Below are 23411 nucleotides of genomic sequence, written 5' to 3' on the forward strand. Positions count from 1 at the left end.
AAGGCACCATTAAAAAGAATCATAAAAGGAAAGTCTTGGAGGAAACTGATTATCTTGGCCCATTTCAAACTGGCTTTTGGGCTGGCTATGGGGTGGAGTCTGCCTTGGCCAGCCTGATGGATTATCTCCAATTGGGAATGGACAGAGGAAATGTGACTCTGTTGGTCATTTTGGACCTCTCGGCAGCTTTCGATACTATCGATCATAGTATCCTTCTGGAGCATCTGAGGGTGTTGGGAGTTGGAGGCACTTCTTTGCCGTGGTTCCACTCCTGCCTTTCAAGCAGGTTCCAGATGGTGTCCTTTGGACACTACTGTTCTTCAAAATCTGAACTCTTGTATGGTATGCCTCAGGGCTCCATATTGTCTCCGATGCTGTTTAACATCTACATGAAACCGCTGGGAGAGATCATCGGGAGATTTGGTGCAGGGTGCTATCAGTATGCTGATAACACCCAAATCTATTTCTCCACGTCAGCATCATCAGGAGAGGGCACAACCTCCCTAAATGCCTGCCTGGAGTCGGTGATGGGCTGGATGAGGGATAACAACCTGAGACTGAATCCAGATTAGACGGAGATACTCATTGTGCGGGGTCAGAACTCAAGAGACGATTTTGATCTGCCTGTTCTGGATGAGGTCACACCTCCCCAGAAGGAACAAGTATACAGTCTAGGGGTGCTTCTGGATCCAAGCCTCTCCCTGGTCTCCCAGGTTGAGGCGGTGGCCAGAAGTGCCTTCTATCAGCTTCGGCTGATACACCAGCTACGTCCATTTCTTGAGGTGAATGACCTCAAAACAGTGGTACATCTGCTGGTAACCTCCAGACTGGATTACTGCAATGGACTCTATGTGGGGTGGCCCTTGAATGTAGTCTGGAAACTACAGAATGCGGTCCAGAATGTTGGTCCAGAATGCGGGAGCCAGGCTGGTCTCTGGGTCATCTAGGAGAGACCATATAACGCCTGTACTGAAGGACCTACACTGGCTGCCGATATGTTTCTGGGCAAAATACAAGGTGTTGGTTATAACCTATAAAGCCCTAAACAGCTTGGGCCCTGGGTATTTAAGAGAATGTCTTCTTCGTCATGAACCCCACCACCCACTGAGATCAGTTGGAGAGGTCCGTCTGCAGTTGCCACCGGCTCGTCTGGTGACCACTCAGGGACAGGCCTTCTCCGCTGCTGCCCCAAGGCTTTGGAATGCGCTCCCTAGTGAAATAAGAGCCTTCCTATCTCTGACAGCTTTTAGAAAGTCTTTCAAGATGCATCTGTTCACCCAGGCTTTTAATTAATATTGTTTTAATGGTTTTAATGCTGTTTTAAAATGTTCTTTTGGAAATTTTGAATTGTAATGTTTTAAACTTTTCATTTTTGTTTTAACTAATGTTTTACTTTCTGTTTTTATTTTGTTGTAAAATGCCCAGAGACATAAGTTTTGGGCGGTATAACAATATGTTAATAAAAAATAAAATAAAAATTAAAAAAGTAACAAGTATATAATAAAATGACAGTCATATATAAAATGCACATAAAAGTATATGAAAACATAGTTAAAAACCAGATGGTGTTCATACAAAATGAAGACATAAAAAGTACATGGAATTAGTTTAAAATCCAGATGCATCATATTTAACCATCCAGGGGAACTATAGGTCTGCAAAGCAAAGGCCCAGGAGTGGGGAGCTAATGGACGTAGGGTTGTCATGAAGAACTCTGAGGCACCATGTGAGGCTATACTCTAGTTCATAAAGCTGGGCACTAGGTATGAAGGGGAGGTCATTGTCCACCAGATTTTAATTACTGCCGCACAGAATCTGGCAACTCTGTAGGTGGTAGCAGGGTTGCCATAAGAAAGCAGCAAGGAGGTGTAGAATTGGTCCATACAATCAGGGTAGTCTTGTAGTAATGGTAAAATGAAGATGGCATGGATGTCCCTGTAATACGAGCATTGCAGTAGGACATGCACGGTTGTTTCTGTTTGCCCTGTGCTGCAAGGGCACTGGTGTTCTGATAGTTTTAGATTGTGAGCTCTTTAGGGACAGGGACCCATCTTATTTATTTATTGTTTATCTGTGTAAACCGCCCTGAGCCATTTTAGAAGGGCGGTATAGAAATTGAATGAATGAATGAACAAATAAATAAATAAATATAGTGTCCTTTAAGCACGGCTGAGGGGAGGACATGGCAACACACCAGTGTGACAGCCTTCCTATGCTTTGGGATTTCTATTTGTATAAGATATGGCATAGGGAAGGTGACATACCTATGTCCTTCCCTAGCCAGAAAGTTCGAGGTCTTGCCTATATCTGATTGACGCACCAGATCTGTAATACACTGTCTGATGAGTGCCTTGGCTGATTCATAGCCCATGGCTATTAAGAGAGGTGGGGATAGGCTAAGAGTCACTATTTTATTTATAGTTGACTGTTTCCATTTGGATTGAAAGTCATCATTTAGAGTTAGATGGGCAAGGCCTGTGGGGCAGAGAGAAAGCCTTAGCCAGTAGTTAAATAAAGTCATCTAAATTCTTCCCTCCACTTTCATCAAGCCTGTCTCCAAACTTAAGGTGTCATTTAAGACACATCTTGGAACTTGAGGGGCTGCTCTTAGGAACTTTGCACATGTTCCAGTTTGGCAATGCTGGTGAAGGGGCACAACTGGGCACCATAGAGCAGCTGTGCCAGCACTTGGCTTCATACAGTTTAAGCACTGCAGGTTAGCCTTGCATCTCTTGTTGGCCACCTCTTGTTCTGAGAAACCTAAGGATAGCAGAGGAACTCCTCTGTGCACATCATAGTCCCCAAGTTCCTTCCTGGAACCAGTAGAGTGCATTACTATCCCCAGATACTTGAAGCAGGGAACCTGTTCAATCTTGTGTCATTCTATAGACCAAGAACAGATCTTGGACCTTTTGGCAAAGGCCATTATTTTGGTTTTATGTTAGTTCAGATCCAGAAGATCTTCCTTGCAATACAGGGCTAAGGCCTTCAGTGCTCTTTTGAGTCCAACCGGGGTCCTTGAGAGTATTGCTGCATTATCCACATATAATCGGGTGGAGTTGTGAGCTCCTGCACATTTAGGGGGGTGGAAGTCTACATGGTTAAACTGGCCCACCATGGTATTAATGCAGAAGTTGAATAACAGTGGGGCCAATATGCAGCCTTGTTTTACCCACACACACACGTATCAATGGCACTTGTGAGATGTCCCTGAGGGTTTCACCTTACCTTGAGCACTGTATTGGTGTGAAGCATGCACATTAAGTATAGGAGTTGTCTGTCAACTGAGGAGGCCTCTAGCTTCTCCCAAAGTTTGACTCGTGAGATAGAGTCAAAAGCCGCTTTAAAGTCAATGAAGGCTACGTAGAGGGAGGTTGTATTGCCAGGAGAGTACTTTTCAGTGAGGTGTTGGAGTACTAGGCACTGGTCGATTGTAGATCAGCCCTCTCTGAAGCCAGCCTGCTCCTCCGCTAGCAGATTTTCTTGCTCCAGCCAGTCTTTTAGTTTCCAGTGTAGATGTCTCGCATAGAGCTTACTGATCATGTTGAGTGGGCTAACGGGCCTGTAATTGGCTGGGTCGTTCTTGTTGCCCTTTTAAAAGATGGGAACAATGATTGCTGTCCCCTCAGTCCTCGGGGATATGGCCATGTGTATCAATGAAGGTAAAGAGGGAGGAGAGAATTGGGGCCCACCATTCCAGATTGTTTTTAATAGCCTCAAGTGGAATCATGTCCTCCTTCGGGTACTTCCCAGTTCTCATTTGTGTGATCAGGCTCGATCTCTGCCATGGTCACTGGCATCCACACAGTCGTGTGTGTCCTCTATACTAGCTTGTCTCCTGGCCACGGCAGGGTCCTCGTAGAGTTTGGAGAAGTGTTTTTCCCATATCCCTAAGGGAATATGGCAGTCTAGATGGGACATTCCGTTACTATGTTTGCAGGTGGTGATGCACCATAACTCAGTTGTATCATTGGATTGGACAGCCTGTATGAGACGTGCCCAGTTATTTTTCATGGCTTCTTTTTCCCTACGTGCCACTAATTGTTTGTATCTTCTCTTCTGAGGGAGTAAGTCATTCACTGCCATTGGTCCACTGCTGGCTTTGTAGACCTAGTAGGTGGTAATGAGAACTTTCTTAGCATTGACACAGTCCTTGTCTAACCATGGTTTGGAGTGGAAATGCTGCTGCTGTTTCCGGGTTGCACTGCTTTTCCTTTTTAGGTGCTGTTGCAGTTCCCTGCATGTTATAAATCTCCAAAGGAGTGTAAGGGTGTTCAGCTGTTACTAGGGCCCATTGGAAAGTGCTCCAAGGCAAGCAACCCAGATATAACTTGGTCCAGTTGGGGGGTCCAGTTGGTGCAACACAGGGATCTACTTGTTGGGGATACTGGGGGTTGGTAGTGGGTCCTTAGTGTGCGTTGGGCAGGAGAGAGGCTCAAGTTGGAGGAGGATCAGGAGACGGGTCACTATCAAATTTTGGAACAACCTCTAGGCTCACTATAAGTGGCAGCAGATCCCTGGAGACAATTATACAGTCGATGGTGCTCATTCTTGAACCTGATAGATAAGTGAATTATCCTGGCTGATCTCCATTGAGCACCATTTAGGATATAGAGGTTATGTTTAGCTGCTGTTTATGCCAGACAGAGTCCCGCAAAGTTTGATGGGAAGCCCACAGGCAGGAGCTGAGGGCATGTCCTCTCTCCTGCTTTTACTCCCCTGCAACTGGTATCCAGAGGCAGCCTGCCTCTGAGGCTGGATGTAGCCTATAGCCTTCAGACTAGTAGTCGTTGATAGACCTCTTCACCTTAAGTGGCGCAGTGGGGAAATGCTTGACTAACAAGTAGAAGGTTGCAGGTTCGAATCCCTGCTGGTAGTATATCAGGCAGCAGCGATATAGGAAGATGCTGAAAGACATCATCTCATACTGCATGGGAGAATGCAATGGTAAACCCCTCCTGTATTCTACCAAAGAAAACAATAGGGCTCTGTGGGCGTCAGGAGTCAAAATTGACTTGACAGCACACTTTATTCATGAAGTTCATCTTAAAGAAATCCAGGTTGTGTGCTGTTACCACATCTTATGGCAGAGAGAGGAAGAAAAATTTCTCTCTATCCACATTCTCCACACCGTGCATGATTTTATAACCTTCACCTTGATCATATCCCCCTGCAGTCATCTTTTTTCTAAACTAAAAAGCCCCAGGTGTTGTAGTCTTGCCTCATAAAGAAGGTGCTCTAGGCACCTGATCATCTTGGTTGCCTTCTTCTGCACCTTTTCTAGTTCTACAATGTCCTTCTTTAGGTATGGTGACCAGAATTGTACGCAGTACTCCAAGTGTTATAATATTAGCCGTTTTATTTTCAATCCCCTTCCTAATGATCCCTAACATGGAATTGGCCTTTTCCACAGCTGCTGCACATTGAGTTGACACTTTCAACGAGCTGTCCACCACGATCCCAAGATCCTAATTCTGGTCAGTCACCAACAGTGAAGTTGTTTTTTTTAGTCCCAGTATGCATCACTTTACCCTTGCCAACACTGAAGCACATTTGCCATTTTGTCACTCACTCTCCCACTTTGGAGAGATCCTTTTGGAGCACCTCACAATCTGTTTTGGATTTCACTACCCTGAATAGTTTGGTGTCATCTGTAAATTTGGCCACCTCGCTGCTTACTCCAACTTCTAGTTCATTTATGAATAAATTAAAAAGCACTGGTCCCAGTACAAATCCCTGGGGGACCCCACTTCTTACTTCCCTCCATTGTGGAGGGACTGACTCCACAATGAACTCTTCATGGACTGACTACTCCCACTTTTCATCAATTTGCCTGGAACAGATGTTAAGCTAACCGGCATGTAATTTCCCAGATTGTCCCTGGATCCCTTTTTGAAAATTGATGTTACATTTGCTACATTCCAATTCTCCAGTACAGAGCCTGATTGTAGGGATAAGTTATATATTTTTTCAAGGAGGTCAGCAATCTCACATTTGAATTCTTTAAGGACTTTTGGATGGATGTCATCTGGCCCTAGCGATTTGCTAGTTTTCAATTTCCCCTCACAGTTTAGAACATAAACCCTTGTCACTTCTATATGACTCAGTTCTTTAGCTTCTGCCCCTGAAAAGCCTGACTCAGGAACAGGTTCAGGTACTCAGTATTCTTTTCCGTGAAGACAGATGCAAAGAAGCTAAATAGCTTCTCTGCAACCTCCATACCCTCCTTAATAATCCCTTTCACTCCCTCATTGTCTAATGGCTGAACCACCTCCCTGGCAGTTTTCCTGCTTCATATGTATTGAAATAAGTTTTTGATATTCCCCTTAATGCTTTTAGCTAAATGTTCCTCAAAAACTCTTTTCGCCTCCCTTATTGTCACCTTGCATTTCTTTTGCCAGAGTCTGTTCTCTTCATTTGGGCAAGCCTTCCAATTTCAGAAGGAAGTCTTCTTCTCTTTATGGCTTCTTTTACTTTAACTGTTAGCCATGCTGGCATCCTCCTGGACTTAATGATACCTTTCCTCCTTTTTGGTATACATTCTAACTGGGCTTTTAGAATTGTGGTTTTGAGTAAATGCCATGCATTCTGGAGTGAAGTGAATCCCCTGGTTTTCCCTTTCTGGTGGTAACAAGCATGACTTGTCCCCTTAGCTAAGCAGGGTATGCCCTGGTTGCATCTGAAAGGGAGACTAGACGTGTGAGCACTGAAAGATATTCCCCTCGGGATGGAGCTGCTCTGGGAAGAGCAGAAGGTTCCAAGTTCCCTCTCTGGCATCTCCGAGGTAGGGCTGAGAGTGATTCCTGCCTGCAACCTTGGAGAAGCCGCTGCCAGACTGTGAAGACAATACTGAGCTAGACAGACCAATGGTCTGACTCAGTATATGGCAGCTTGTTATGTTCCTATCTTCCTATACTCATTTTGGAGAAGTTTCCTCTTCTGAAATTCAGAGTGTCTGTATTAGACTTCCTTGGTGATTCTCTCATTGCATGTATGCTGAATTTGATTGCACTATGGTCACTGTTCTCTAAGGGGTCCATGACAATGACATCAGGCACCAGGTCCTGGGTGCCACTAAGGATTAAATCCAAGGTTGCCTTCTCTCTGGTTGGTTCCATGAACAACTGTTCTAGGGCACAGTCATTCAGCGTATCTAGAAATTTGACCTCTTTGTCCTGACCTGACTGTGAATTTACCCAGTCTATGTGTGGGTAATTGAAGTCACCCATTATTACTGCCCTGCCTCTCCTTGACACCTCCCTGATTTCCTTCTGCAACTCCCAGTCACTGTCAGCGTTTTGATCTGGAGGACGATAGGATGTTCCCCAGTAGCACATTTCCTTTCAGGCCTTGTATTGTCACCCACAGGGTTTCTGTGGAGGACTCTGGTCCTCCTAGGTTTTCTACCTTGTTAGTTTCTATCCCTTTGTTAACATACAGTTCTACTCCACCTCCAAGGCGCTCCTCCCTGTCTTTATATAAAGACATTTATATAAAGGTTTATATAAAGGGATAACTGTGTCCCACTGGTTCTCACTGTTCCACCATGTTTCTGTTAAGCCCACTATATCTATTCCTGTGTTAGCAACCAAGCACTCCAGCTCGCCCATCTTGGCTCGGAGGCTTCTGGCATTGGTATATAAGCACCTATACACTGAATCTCTTACTTGGCGTATGCTATCTTTCTTTTGACTCTTTGACCAGCTGGCACAGCTTTCCATCTGCTCTTTATATGACTCTGCTTTATCCCCTTCTGTTTTATCTGAATCTTTTACACCCTCACACCTTAAGGGATGGCATTTTCCACACCGGATACTGCCCAGCTCCTGTTGGTTATTCCCCAGGTGTCATTTTAAAAGCTCCCCTGTGATCTTTTTGATTTTAAGCACCAGCAGTCTGGTTCCATCTTGGTTCAAGCGCAGCCCATCCCTTTTGTACAGACTTTGCTTGCCCCAAAATTTGCCTAACAAATCTAAACCCCTCCTCCCCACACCAACATCTCATCCACGCATTGAGACCCCTCAGCTCCACCTGTCTCGCTGAACCTGCACATGGAAGAGTAGCATTTCTGATAATGCTACCTTGGGGGTCCTGGACATCAATATGCTACCTGTCAGCCTAAATCTGGCTTCCAGGACCTCCTGGCTACATTTCCCCACATCATTGGTGCCAATGTGCACCATGACAGCTGCCACCTCCCCAGTGCTGCCTAACAGTATATCTAGTTGCTGCGTGATGTCCACAACCTTTGCACCAGGCAGGCAAGTCACCTTGCGGTCAACACATGAGTCACAAACCCATCTCTCTATACCTCTAATGATCAAATTACTTACTACAAGGAGACCCCTACCGCTTGGAGGGGTATCCCCTGTGCAAGAGGATATGGGCTCATCATCCATGGAAGGGGTCCCTTTAAGGGAGCACTTCCTTCTTCCTCAGACTTATGTCCTCCTTCACAGAGACCTTCATTCTCTAACATCTCTGACAGCAGAAGAGCTATCAGACTTGAAGTGGGATGCCTCTACCACATCCCTGCATTCCTCTCTGAGTTTCTCCAGATCCGCTTCCTTGGTCTTGAGGGAACCAACTTGTTCCGAGAGTAAGGAGCTCCTTGCACCGAGCACACACCCATGACTTCTGCCCATGGAGCAAACAGTCATACATGTGGCACTCTGTGCAATACACTGGGAAGCGCCCCCTCCCCTGCTGGCTTTCTATCTTCATAACTGGTTTTGTTGGCTGTTTGCAGTATTCAGAAATAGTTTATTAGAAAGTTAAGTCTTAGTTGTATTGGTGCTATTTAACTGTTCACATTTCCTTTATCAAGAATATGAAGGAGGGAGTAGTACTTATCTTCTCTCCCCACTGGGCTCCTTGTGGTCAAGGGGACTTGTTTCAGGCTCTCCTGCACACTTTCCGCTAAACTCCCACAAAACTCCAATGCCCTGTTTGCTAAGTTTGTGGGCCTTCACCCTTGTATTCAAGACCAGTAGACAAACTGACTCTGCTCAGGAAAGTGACCCCTCCCACAAGCTGAGGCACTCACCTGGAATGAATCCCCTGCTCAGGCTACTCTTGTGCCAAAGACACAAATACTTCCACCCAGCCAGAAATCAAACCGTAGAAAACCACCAGCCCTAATAGACTTCGTTTCTCCTTCCCCTCTTGTTTTCCTGGTGATTTATTTATTTATTTATTTGCTGTATTCCCTTGCTTGATATCTTCTTTAGGAGAGAAATACAATGTTGTTGCTTCCTCTTGCTTCCAGAGGAGCAGGCAACTGATTCTTCTCCAGAGTAGATCTTCCAGGATTGGGAGTATATTTGGGATATATGTTGGGACATATTTTTCTCTAACAACTGCTTCATTGAGCCTTTTCAGATCTACATATATATGGATTTTTCCATTTTTTCTTTGTGACTGGGACCACTGGAGCACATCATGTTGCAGGCTCTGTGATTTCTTTAATTATGCCATGTTCCTTCATCCTTTCCAGCAGGGAATGGGAATCCTGCTGGGAGCAAGGGTGCTATATGGCTTAGCTTCCTGGCTTAAGACTATGTCCAGAGGGTCTCCCTTGAGTAGGCCAATGTGCCTAAACACTCCTTCTATTTCTCTCCAACTGCTTTCATCAGTCCCATTCTGGTAGCTCCTCTACAACTGAGGAAATTGTCCAGATTATACAGAATTGCAAGTTTTGGACAGTATAAAAATATGCTAAATAAATAAAATAATAATAAATAACCACATACAAAGAAACTCATATTGGCTGCCTTTATGACTGGTTTGTGTTATAAAGTATCCAATACAGTCTAAGGGACCTCCTGGGCTATGTAGAACAGTCTCTGCTTTGTGTAGTGGAGGAGGATTCTGGAGGCTAGCATAGGTCTCCTTGGAGATAAATGAGACATCCATATTTTGAAATTTACATTCTAGTCATTAATCATTAAATCAATCCTCTATGCAGGTTCAGTGTCTCTGCAAAAAACTGAGTCTAAATAAAATGATCCTTCACTTCTGTGGTAACTTCTTGTAACATCTGTGTATGACATGCAATTCATACAGAGGAAATGTATGACATGCAATTGCAAAGTGCCCTATTTTTGAACATTTCTTGCACTGAGCTCCTCTAGCAGGACAAATTCCTCTGATGTTATGCATCCTCCCACATCTTGTACATTTTTGTACGTTCTTGTACTGGGAGTGTATGCCTTTTTGCTGCAGTGTACTTTGAAATGGCTGGACTGCTTTGCTTGGGGTTTCTTTTGTTCAGCCCTGGCAAACCACAGACTTAAATTCTGCATTTCCAAAGGAGCTACTCTTCCTGCTGTATTTTGTGGAGAAAAGGCTATTTCTTCCAAACTGGTTTCAGGTTTCTTCTGCTCCCTGATCTGTGCTTTTATTAACTCTGATTGCCTTGCCATTTCAATAGCTTTATGAAGAGTTAGATTTTCTGAGAGTTGAATTCGCTCTGATAGCCCTTTATCTAGTATTCCAAGGAGAAGCCTGTCTCTGAGATGTTCTTCCTTCCTGTCTGCAAAGTCACAGTACTCAGAGAGTTCATACAGCATTCTAACAAATGACTCAACATGTTCCCCAGCTTGCTGTGTCCTTTGATAAAAGCAAGCCCTTTCATAGAGCACATTCAGTTTTCAAATGAAATGGGCATCAAATTTAGCCAAAACAGTCTCATAGTCATTCTTTTCACCCTCTTCAGCAAAGGTAAAGGGTTTATAGATGCTGTTTCCTTCTTTTCCCGTGGCATAAAGAAGGGAACTTACTTGCACAATGCCTTCTTCTTTGTGGAGCTTTGTAGCTAGTCTGAAGCAAGCAAATCTTTCTTTCCATTCTGGCCAAGCAGCAGGGTTGCCAAAGCTGAAAGCTTCTGGGGCAGGAAAGTGAGCCATTTCAAAAGTTTGTGGATTCAGACTCAGACTTCTGACACTACGTAATGAAAGCTCAGAGGAAGGCAGCCATTATAGGCTAAGACTACTTTATTGTGTAACAGGAAAAGACAACTTCAACAATAAGTACAGGCAGGAGGGGAGTACAGGCAGTAGGTAGGGACTCTGCCTCCAGTGAGGATCACTACTAGCAAGTGCTAGTGCCACCTACTGACTGAACATATTAGAGCAACATTTTTACACAGCTATTGTGAAGAGTTCTTTAAAAGCAACTGCTAGTTTTCCTTAACAACAGTCCTGTCAGAGAGCTCACAAGTGTCCCTATTTTATCCAGGAAAGGTGAAGGAAATAGTAGTTCACATTGCTGCTTTTCACCTCCTCCTCTCTCTCGAGAAATAAAAACAACCCAATCACCTTCCCTGACTGCTGTTCTCTTCCTCCTCCTGCTCTGTCTGCTGCCTGGTCAGGTGGTGAAATGGCAAGAGGATGATGGGTGCCCGGAAAAGAGGTCGATATGGGAGACAGCAGCGGGGAGGTGGCAGCAGTCAGGGAAGGTGATTGGGTTGTTTTTATTTTTCTGGAGAAAGGAGGAGGAGGAGGCGGCAGAGAAGGCAAAGGGGGCCCCTCTTGCAGACGTGTATCCAGGGTGGGGCAGCCAGGGCACGTGCCCTAGATGCCACTTGAAGGGGGGGCGCAAGCTCCATGCCCCCCCGCCCGGCTCCCCCCCGCCCTGCTGCCCCCCCCGGCTGCTCCCCAACACTCACTTTTTTTTAATTTTTTTTTTAAAAATAATTTTCTACTTGGGTGCTGCCAGGTGGGCCTGCTGCTCACTGCTGCCACCCGGCCAGTGTCTACTGCTCCGGGCACCAGTGCCCAGGTGCCCGGTGGACCTGGCACCACACACACCCCCTTGCGCAGGCGCAGCAGTGCACTCGCAAGAACTCAGAGTCCGGGGCGGAGGGTGGGCGCTCAGTGCTCCCATTGACTGGTGGAGAGCATGTGCGGCGCCCCCACCAGTTCAAGCATGCCTGCACCACGACCACGTGGTTTGGGACTGGGAGAGAGACTACCGTCGTTCGTGCTGCTGTTGCCTCCCCCCTGAAAACCAGCTGATCAGGAAAGTTGGGCAACCTATTCAGAGTAGACCTAACTTTTCCTTCCCCACAAAAAACTCCTGCTTTGCAAAGAGGACTTCAGCTGAAGACAAGGGGGGGCGCTTAAGGAGAGGGGAAAGATTGCAAGAAAGGTGGAAAGCAAGAGAGTAAGGATGAAATTGGGTTGCCTTAAAAAAAAGTTTGCTATGTGTGTGTCCTTGCTTTTCTGCGCCCCACCCCTTTCATATCAATCACATTTTTTTTAATGGGGGGAACATATGCAGTGGTGGGCAAAGAGAAAAGATGAAGGTCTTTTCAAAAAAGTAACATGTCTAGAAAATATGGCATCTGCTTTCGAGAGGGTGTTACGTAGAGGCGAGAAAGGCAATCTTGGAAAGCCAGGCTTGCACACAGACACCCTCCCTGTCCCCCAAATTTCTTTTTCAAATCGGCAGTGTCGCGGGGGGTGCATTTAAAAGCAAGGAGGCGTGTGTTTCTCTCTCGGTTCCCACAGCACCTCCTGGAAAGCGGATGTAGCGCAAAAAGATTAAACACCCCCGTGCACAAAACTACCCTCCAAACTGAGTTGTTGGCACTTGGCAGAGATCTGAGTGCCCCCCACCCTGCCAGGGCCATTTGTCCTGAATACTGCGTGCAGGCACCATGACGCACTAGTGCACAAGGCAGACTGCTCTCTCAAACAGAGAGCAGAATGGGATGGTAGAGTTTGGGGCTTTGGCTTAGCAACATTAGGAAATTAGGACTTAATTGCGACTCCTCTGTCCCTCCTCCTTATCTGAGAGGGAAGGAAATTCTTTCGAGTATCTATCCTGCATCTCAGTGGACTTACTTGTGAGCAACTATTTGTCCTTGCTCCCTATGGAGGAAGCCTTATTGGAGCCCCTGAGCCTACTTTACTGCTTAGAAACATTTACTCAGAAGTAAACCTCATGGGCTTCAATGAGGCTCCTTACTGTGCAGTGCACTTCCAGATTGTGGATTTCAAAAGCTACCAGGTGAGAAGCCTCTCTGAGCGAGCAGCCAATTTCTTGATAGGGCAAAAATCAATTTTAAAAAATAAAGCAAACAACAAAACCACACAGCCACAGCACAGGCTCTTCACACCCGTTTCCCTTCGCCCATCACCTGCAGTTTTCTTGCAGTTTCTGGCCTTGGGGGCGGGGCGGTGGGCTCTCCTCCGTGTTGTAAAAAAACCAGCGGTGTTCCTTTCCAAAGATCCTGAAGACAAGAGGAGGAGGAGTGCAGTATTTTCTTTTTAAAATTAATGATGCAAAAACCTACTTTTTGGGGCATTATACAAAAAGCACTTGAGTTCAGGGAGGCTTACTCTCGAGTAAATGTGTTCGACATGCTCATAAGTAAACTGTTTTTATGCTCCTGGTTGGTAGCCACTTTGCCAGGGAAGCTGTGGTTCCTGATCACCCACGTTTGCTCTCTTCTCTCCCTGCTTGAACACAATTCCTGTTTCTCCTGGGCTTTCTGGGCTCTCTACTTCTTGCAGGACCTGTCTGGCCGCGCCAAGATTTAATCTAAACTTTAGGAAAACCTACTGTATGAGCAGTGGGTACAGGTCCATCCACAGCATCCCCCTTTGCCAGAGAGTTACCTAACAGAGAGCAGGAAAGATGCACGGAAGGGATAATGAGAATCAATAGAAAAGGAGACAGACAGGAAGGGAAGGAGGGAGGGGGAAATGAGCCAGAGGGAAAGCAGACTAGAGATTCTTTCTTTCTTTCTTTCTTTCTTTCTTTCTTTCTTTCTTTCTTTCTTTCTTTCTTTCCAAGGCAAGAAAGAAAGAGTAAGCTAGGGACTAATACTGCTTTTGTAAAAGGGTATTAAGGTTGAAAGGCAACTGTGTTCATCTTTATTTTCTGTTTCTTTTTTAACTACCTACTTCCCTATTACAAGAACATGGTTTCCACTGCACAGTATCTATTTTTGGCACTGCATGAAAGATGTCATTAAAGATGCACATTAAAATAAACCTTGCACAGACTCAGTGCCAGTAGCTTATAGAAGGCAGAGGTGCTGGTGGCTTGCTGGTGTCTGTGTTGGTACTGGATGGGGGTCAGTTGCTCTCCCATTGCTAAATATAAAGAGAATCACCACTTTCAAAGGTGCTTCTTTGCTCATTTAGCTCCTGAAACCCCTGCTCAGGAATCCCACCACCTGTTTGTATGTGAGACACTGTGGCTTCTTAGCAGGCATGGAAATTAACTTTGTTCCTTTTCATTTAGCTGCATCTCTCAGATCAGAGTCCTGAAACTGCCCATAAGTCTTCAGGGTTGAGCCCTAGTGAACCTTGTAATCAAGAAGTTTGAAATCTGGCATCTTTGTTAGTTGACATGCATGCTCTGCTAACTAATGCTTTGTTACTAGGCAAGTCTCTTGCCTGTTGCTGTAGTCTCTGGGAACTCCTCAGAGTTCCTTGCTACTTTTTAATCTTGCAGAAAACTTTTTTTCCAAATACTGCATCTCAATGTCTTTTATCTGCACAAATATTTTTGATCTGCTTTCCCCAGAGTTCAAAGCAGTTCATGTAAACATTTCCTCATTGCCTTTGCCTTCTCTTCATTGGTTTAGCTTTTTCTTTTTTAAAAAAATTCAGAAACATTGCCTTCTTCCCAGTTGGAATTAGCAAATGTGATTATTTGAGAAAGTAACAAGAAATGTGCAGTATGAGTTCTTGGATATTATTGCGTTTCATTTAGAGTTAGTTCCATTGAATTGTCTAATGGTGTAGTTATTATCAGTGCTTTTGGTGAAGATAAACCATTTCATATACGAGAAGTCCTCATATATAAAAATATGGAAATAAAGAGATTGTTTATATACGAGTCAATTACACTAAATAATTTTAAGAGGACATTGATAATATTACCAAGGATGGGGTCACAAGCTTGACTTGTATTTTTGAGCTGATATTATGGTAAAGTTATCTGAAAGATGGATGTCAGATGTTTGGAGGGGTGCAATTTCAGTGCTTGCCCTAGGCACTATTTTCCCTGGATACACCTCTGCCCTCTTGACAGAGCAGGAAACAGGATCTCTAGAAAATAGTGGTGTATTGCATACAAGCGTTTCCAAGACTCTCCAAAACAACTACTTTTTCATGACACCTTAAGCTCAAACAGTCAAGGAAAAAAATGAATAATGCTGCTGGCCATATGAACAGCACTGTTTTGAAGTCAATATAAATACCTCCCTTGTCTGAACATGCCCCTACCCTAAGCATAGGGAAGCTGCATCATAGCACCACCTGGGAAAACTCAAGAGGGATTTACTTTCCAGACCATTCTGAGACACACACCTCCACTGGCATTAGCATCTAAACCTTCTATGGTTATCAGGGAAGCTATATACCTTTGACTAGAATCCAGTCAGTATAAGCACATTTTGATCCTAGCTCAGTTAGTGTACTAGGAGTAAGTAGAACAAATGTTAATAGGACAATTTGAGATAAAGTGCTTACCGTAGCAATCTCACCAAAGGAGAGGATTCACAGGAGTAAGGAATAATAATAATTATCACACAGAACAATTTGGCATAGTAGGATTTCCTTTGAAGCAAATCCTATTGTGTTCAATGGGACCTACTCCTAGGGAGTACAAGGATGCTTGGGGCCAGGAGAAGGAGAAACCTCAAATTTTCAAATCTTTTCGCTGGGCCCACTCCAACCTTACTACATGCTGGGTAAGGGCCTAGCTCTGACTCAACAATGGCCCTGCCTCTTGTGACAGTTGTATCAAGCTTCTATACCAATGGGAGCAACTGCACAATTCAACATGTGCTCTTCCTCCTCTGGAGAGCTTTCATACCACAACTGATCTTCCCTTACAATGTACAACTATAAGTTTGCATTGGCAAGTTTGGGGAGTTATCTAAATCAGGGATTCCTAATCTGTGGTACTCCAGTTGCTGCTGAACTACAACTCCCATCATCCCCAGCCACAATGAATTGTAGCTGGGGCTGATGGGAGTTATAGTTCAGCAACATCTGAACTAACCTGAAATCACAGGTTGGAAACCCCTGATCTAAATCCCATCCTCAGTTCAAGTGGGGCAATAAGAAGGCCCAACAGGCATGGCATCAGTTAACTATGTGTGTGTCTTGGAATGAGCCCCCAGATCTTTTACAATGCTCTGGAGTTTTGTGGCAGATGCATTTGAAAACCACTGTGAACCACTTTTGAACAAAGAACTGAGATATTCCTCTAGCTTCAAATATAGGTGAATGAGCCTGGATTTGCCTGGTTGCAAAACTAACTTCTAACTATGAGTGATTCTGAACATCATACTTCAACTTCCTCAGCTTTACTGGCCTAAGGGTTCCACACTGACCTTATTTATACCAAGTGCATAATTTAACCGGAGACTGACTTGATAATCATCCTTGTGGACTGTAGCAGATATAAGCTGTTGAAGAAAAAGCAGAGGTTAGCTTTTCTTATAAAATGAAAGAATGACTATCATTATTCATTTAAAACATTGTTTAGCTTTTCAGAAGATATTTTTAAAGTGGTGTACAATATAGCTAAGCTAAAATACATAAAACCAGTTAAAAGATTTAATAGAAAAATAAACTAGTATAAAAGTAGAATCAATGAAGCAATAGTCTTTTGAAACAAAAGACTTTTGGAACACCTTGAAACAAAAGTGCCGCGACCTCTTAGAGAGGCTCATTAAAGAATGAATCCCATGTATACCTTTGCACAGAAGAGCATTCTACAACATCAATGATTCAATAGAAAAACCCCTGTTCTTGTGAAGGCCAACCTAGCCTCCACACAGAACGGAATCTGAAGCAGGGCACCACTTGTAGATTTATATTGCCATGGGTGTTCATATGAGATGACATTCCTTGAGATAACCAGGCTCCAGGCCATTTCGGGTCTTAAAGGCCAAATTGGCACCTTAAATTGTGCCTGGGACTTCTGGTAGGCTCTTTCAGTTAGAATGACGGCTTTCCCCTGAGCTCCAATAACCCTGCCTTTTGCATTAAAAATAAATAAATATCTGGCCCTTTAATCCCCTCCCTGATCAGCGGTGAACTGCTGAAGAGAAGTCTGGAGCCCCTGCCCCCGCCCCCGCTGATCTTGATCCTCCCTGCCCAGCGGAGGTAAGCGCCCGGCACCTTGGACTTTGTTCTGAAGCTGACTGACCCCTGCCCTCACCACTCAGAAGCTCCTGCCATTACTGGTCTCATCTGCCTCCCTTTGAAATGGGATCCCAGCATCCCACACAAGCTGAGCCTTGGAGGGCCCCTCTCTACAGCTACGAGCATCAGTAGACCAAGTGACCAAGGGAGAAGGTTTGATTGAAGTTTAGCTGCCCAAGCGGGGGTGTGGGGAGGAAGGAGGGGAATGGCCATGAGGCAGCAGAAGGAGAGAAGCTAGAGGACAGTAAAGGAGGAGACAGGGGATAAAGAAACACAGAGGAAGAACCAGGAAGAGGCTGAAAACAAATGTAAAGTACAGTGAAGTAAAGTAAATAAGAAAAGAAATTACAATAGAACAGTGCCTCTCCCACTCCAGTATGGAAAGGTGAAAGAGTGGCAACCTGAGGACAAAGAGCAGATGGACCAGAGTTCCTAAGAGCAGGACTGAGGAAGAACCCAAGATGCCCACTACAGAGAGCAAGGCAGAGGAGGGGGCAGATATTAAAACCCTGTTCTCACTCCTTAAGGAATGTCAAGTGACGCTAAAAGCCTCAAAAAAGGACTGGATACAATTAAGCGGGAGAATTCCATGCTACAGTGGAGCACCTCATCTCCAGAACTGGGGAAAGTGAGGGGTGCATTTCAACTGGAGAGGATCAGTCCAATGCCACAGAGGCCTCTCTCCAACAAAAACTAACTGTGAATTAGCAATCCTCAGAGATAAGTTAACGGACTTGGGGGGCTGTAACAACTTGCACTTAGTTGGGGTTAAGGAGTACACTGGAGAACACAACATGATAAAGGGCAAGTTCACACTAACTGTATTTAGCATTAGAGTAACTGTATCTAGCTCTTACTGGAGTAGGAATTCTAAACTCCAATTCATGCCACAGACATACAACTAACCGCAGGAAGCCCACTGCAGTGGAGGAAGAGGGAGCCCCTCCTTGCTGCTCGACCTCCTACCTCAATCCAAGCCGGCTCAGTGGCCAGACTGTGGGCAAAGTGTCACCATGTCAGCCGTGATTGAATACGATCCCTAGAGGGGTGTGCCTTGCAAGATCAGATATTTTCAGAGCGCTGCACCTGCCCTCGGCAGGGGAAGTGCATTGAAAGCCCTTTAAGTGCCCTGTGATGCCAGTGCCACTTCTGCCAGCCATGGCACCGCTGCCCCCGCAAGTGGCCCCACAGCCCGAAAGCATCAAACTCTGATTCACAGGGGCAGCAGGGCCCCAGGAGAGGGGAATGGAATCCTGCTTTCTTTGCAAGATGGGAGTGGAGAACCCACATTTGTCAGAATGGGCTATGCAGATGAAAAAGGGCAAAGGAGGTGTTGCGGGGGAGACCCTGCCAGAGTCATTGGCCATAGTCATCCCAAAGCCGTTGCAAGCAGCTTGCTGCCCAATCTCTTAAGAGGTCCAGTCTACTGGGGATATGCCTGAGCCCACAGAGGTGCTTCCCTCACTTGTGGACTGCAAGCTATCCACTCTTTATTTTTCTATGTAAACCACTTTGAGAATTTTGATTGAAAAATGGTATATAAATGTTCACTATTGTTGTAGTAAGTGTAGTAAGTACAGTTTTGGTCTGTAAAGGCAGGGTGCTATCTGGATGCCACACCTGCATCACATGAGAAGTCTGATGGTTTCCCTGGATGGTTCTTCTCATGAGTATGACTTAGAGAGCAAACACACCTCCTTTCCCCACTTTTCTGGGTGAAGAATAGAATTTGGCTGCTGCAGATGCCCTGCTTGGGTCTGCCTTTGCAGTTAGGGAAGGGTTTGGCTTCAGGCGTAACGCTTCAGCAGCATAACCGCAGTTATCAGTGGCAAACCATGAGGGAAATCTCAGGTTCAAATTGGAGTTTATCGGAGCAGATTGGAGAACCTTTAAGGCTTTAACTGCATTTCTCTTTGTTTGGGCGTACTGCAGTTACAAACACTGTTAGCTTTAACTGCAGTTAAGCAGCATGTCTGAACTGGCACACAGTTTGTGACTACTTTATTAAAACAAGTTATGACCCTCCCCAATAGCTATGACCTTGAGACTGAGAGGGCACATAGAGCCCTGAGTATACCCCCAGCAAGAGATGCTCCGCCACAGGCCATTGTCTTTAAATTTATTTATTTATAATTAAGATGTAAATTAAGATTTACAACTAAAGAAGATCTCCTGGCAAGGGCCAGAGAGACAGGCACACAAAAGTGGGGCCCAAATAATGAACGGATCTATCTGTTTCAAAACCTCCCTAAGGCGGTTGTGGATCAAAGAAGGAAATTCCAATTCTACAGGACCATGGCAAGAGAAAAGAAAATAGCCTGCTTTTTAAAATACTCTGCAATTCTATGCTGTCTCCATGAGAGGGCACAATACATTGCGTTGAAGATCTGGCCCAGGCTGAATTCTTCCTGCAGCGAATACAGACAAACAGCTAGCTCTTAAGTATGTAGTTTTAAGCAAGATATTCTTATAATGCATGTTGTGTTTGATATTCCTTCTCTGGGTGAAGGTGCTGGGTTCTCTTCCTCTCTGAAGTGTTGAAGCACAGGAATGACTGGAAGCATCAGGGAGGCCTCACAGGTGTACATGAAGACTACAGACTGTGTAAGGACCTTAGAGTGGACAATTCATACAAAACAATCATGGCCTGGTGCCTAGTCTAGAGGGCACCCTCTCTTGGTAACTGAACATACAAGCCATATCCACCACATAGTGCCTACACATAAAATATTGAAGAAGCTGCCATTCTGAGAACACAATATAACAACCTTGGGAATCCAGCTCAGGCTGGACCCTTTGGGCAGCACCTACAGAACAGGGATTATTCTTGTCCTGTTACATGGCCTTTTGGGTGAGTGGGTGGGAAGAACCAGGGGATATAGAACACTGGGAGTAGGGGTGGGGCAGCCTCAGGTTTATAGTTTTTGCAATGACTGCAGGTTGTGGGGTGGTCCTCATAACCAGCCCTTCTGGAAAGTTTAATAATAATTGAGTTCCTTTTCTTTGCCTCTGTCTCCTACTTCTCTCCCTGCTGTTTTGTGCAACTCTCTTCCACTGTCTCCTACACACCTTATTCACCATTAAGGCCTCTCCAGTAATTGCCAGAACTGCTAGTCCAGCATACAGAGCGTTATACAGGTGCTCCACTTTGATGTCTACCATTCTGTTTTCTAACATATGTCTATTGACAGCTCCTGAAGCTCCTGAACCGAGCTACCCAAATGACACTTGATCTCTGGTGCCAGAGGGAAGGATTCGGTGCTAGTTGCATTAATGAACTGATCTGGGGAAGGGTGAGTGAGCCAACGAGACCTGAGGGTTCTAGAATTCTAAGCACTAATGCAATAGATTCTTGGGCATCAACATATATCTTTATATTTACCACATGGTGGGTCATATGAATTTTATAACCTGGAATACTAAGGGGCTAGAGACACAAACAAGAACCCAAATTCCCCGGTATTTCAACAACAAATACAAAAAATATTTATATACTGCTTTTCAACAAAAGTTTCCAAAGTGGTTTACATAGATAAATAATAAATAAGATGGATCCCTGTCCCCAAAGAGCTCACAATCTAAAAAGAAATATAAGATAGACACCAGCAACAGTCACTGGAGGTACCGTGCTGTGGGTGGATAGGGCCAGTTGCGCTCCCCGCCCTGCTAAATAAAGAGAATCACCATGCTAAAAATGTGCCTCTTTCCCTAGTTAGCAGGGGTGACTGGGCAGAAAGAGGCAGAAAGTAGATATTGCCTTTTTACAAGAAACCCATATGTCAGAAAAGGATATTCACAGGCTCAAACAGTGCTGGGTGGGCGGGCCATGCATTGGGGGCTGGATCCGCTAACAAATCAAGAAGGGTTGCAATCTTAGGGAACATAGGAAACTGCCATATACTGAGTCAGACCATTGGTCTATCTAGCTCAGTATTGTCTTCACAGACTGGCAGTGGCTTCTCCAAGGTTGCAGGCAGGAATCTCTCTCAGCCCTATCTTGGAGAAGCCAGGGAGGGAACTTGAAACCTTCTGCTCTTCCCAGAGCGGCTTCATCCCCTGAGGGGAATATCTTGCTGTGCTCACACATCAAGTCTCCCATTCATATGCAACCAGGGCAGACCCTGCTTAGCTATGGGGACAAGTCATGCTTGTCATGGTTGTCCCACAAGACCAGCTCTCCTTGTCCCACAAGACCAGCTCTCCTCTCATAAGCACATTTTATTTAATCCCCATAAATATAGAAGCTGACCCTCTAGGAAGATTGTGGAAGCCCGGACTGGGTCCAAAATCTTTCTTTTAGCTAATGTTGAATCCCCAATGAGGGTTGCCCTTCTTTTTAGCATTACATTCTAAACTTATTACAAGAGAGAACAATAATCTGATCTATGGGGGAGACTTTAATGAGGTCCTGAGCCCCCAATGGATAAAAGTACAGGAGAAATCACACATTCTTTAAATAGTTTAATGGAGGACCTTGGCCTCTATGATGTATGAAGACTACTACATCCAAAAGATAGGGATTATATCTTCTTATCAAAAACCCATAACACAAACTCAAGGATTGACTTCTGGCTCCTATTCCCAATTCTGGGGAAACACACAATTGTCTGTGAAATTGGCCCGCTTATTATCTCAGATCATGCACCAGTAGTATTAAAAATACAGTTGACAGTTGACAGATATTGTAAATCATAAACAGAAACCATGGAGATGATCCTCCCCAACTCTGGCAATTTTCAAAAAACACCTGAAAACCCATCTTTTCGTCCAAGCTTTCTCAGCCTCCTAAAAAAAAATTAGGTTTTAATCTCTGGTTTATTTTTAATTTGTTAAATTGTTTTAAGTTTTTTGTATCTGTTTTTAACTTGTTTTATGCTATTGTTATTTATGTTATTGTTATTGTTTCATTGAGATGAAAGTTTGGGGTGGTGTACAAATCTGATAGATAGATAAATAAATAAATAAATAAATAAACAAATCCCTGTTAAGGGACCCTAAATTTATTACAATGATTGAGTCTGAAATCCAGGAGTTCTTGAAGTTGAATAAGACCCCAAGAATTAGTGGCGCACTCCTTTGGGATACTCTCAAGGCATACTTACAAGGCAGAATCGTTGCCTTTGCCTCACATTTTTAAAAAAGAATAGCTTAAGAGAAACAAGGAATCTGAAGAGAAACTCAAAGCGGTTTGGCTGGCATATAACACCAAACCTAACCTTCACACCTATGCTAGCCTCCTGCAGCTACAGTATGTAGTAAATCAGATGCATGCCAAACAGGCCGACTTCCTCCTAGCTTGTTCTAGGCAAACATACTGGGAATCAGGAGAAAAAGGAAGCAAGCTTTTGGCCTATAGGATCAAACAAACACAGAATCGCTCCCATATAACAGGCATCAGAAACAGTAATGGGCAATTATATACAGACAAGGCGTTTGAAAAGTTTTATTCAGCAGTTTATAATCATGTCCCCACCCATAATTGGGAAGAGATTCAGCAGTTACTGGATAAAATCCAGATGTTGACCCTTGCTGAATCACAATCTGCATTTCTTGCTGCACCAGTATCATTAGCTGAAATTCAAGAAGCAATTTAAAAAATTAAATTGGGAAAGGCCCCAGGTGACGATGGTTATGCACTGGATTGGTATAAAACATTATAAAAATTAGCCCCACTGTTAGCGGAGGTGGCTACAGAAGCCACGAATACACATGAGTTGCCACTTATGATGTATGAGGCAAACGTATCTCTTATTCCAAAGCCACAGAGGGACCTGCATCACTGTGAAATCTATAGACCAATTTCATTACCAAATTGTGATGTCAAAATTTTTGCCACAATGTTGGCAAACCATACCAATAGCTGTGTACATACTATTGTACACCCAGGACAGGTTGGCTTTATACCTAGATGGCAGGGAGCAGACAACATATGTTTAGTGCACCATCTTATTAATATTACGTCCCGGAGGAATGAACAGGCCCTCCTGTTGCCCCATACAGAGAAAGCCTCTGACAAAATACAACAGGAATTCCTCCTGGCAACCCTTGAAAAACTCAGGTTTCCAACTAACTACCTAAACTAGGTATGTACTATTTATAAAATGCTCACAGCAAGAATTAATAACAATGGCCTGCGGACAGGACCCATTTCTCTAAAATATGGGGTGACAGGGCTGCACCTTATCTACACTGCTCTTTGACTTGGCCTTTGAACCCCTGGCCAGCACCTTGAGG

The 23411-nt window shown here is 44.4% G+C and overlaps 1 protein-coding gene across 8 annotated transcripts in view; it reads right to left on the bottom strand.

Annotated features, from left to right (window-relative positions):
• DZANK1 (double zinc ribbon and ankyrin repeat domains 1) overlaps positions 1–23411 on the bottom strand; it is a 213344-nt gene that overhangs the window by 79025 nt on the left and 110908 nt on the right. For 7 of the 8 annotated variants that reach the window (XR_008320750.1, XR_008320751.1, XM_053313578.1 and 4 more), the window contains 2 exons: positions 16361–16435; positions 13145–13237 (listed from right to left, as the gene is read on the bottom strand). Coding sequence is in view for 6 of the 8 variants with exons in the window: in XM_053313578.1 (XP_053169553.1) it covers positions 13145–13237; positions 16361–16435 (168 nt within the window). In the remaining 2 variants the exon portion in view is untranslated. The remainder of the gene's footprint in view (positions 1–13144; positions 13238–16360; positions 16436–23411) is intronic. The other variant, XM_053313579.1, reaches the window with a different exon arrangement.

Source organism: Hemicordylus capensis, chromosome 4, assembly GCF_027244095.1.
Source record: "Hemicordylus capensis ecotype Gifberg chromosome 4, rHemCap1.1.pri, whole genome shotgun sequence".
Taxonomy (NCBI): domain Eukaryota; kingdom Metazoa; phylum Chordata; class Lepidosauria; order Squamata; family Cordylidae; genus Hemicordylus; species Hemicordylus capensis.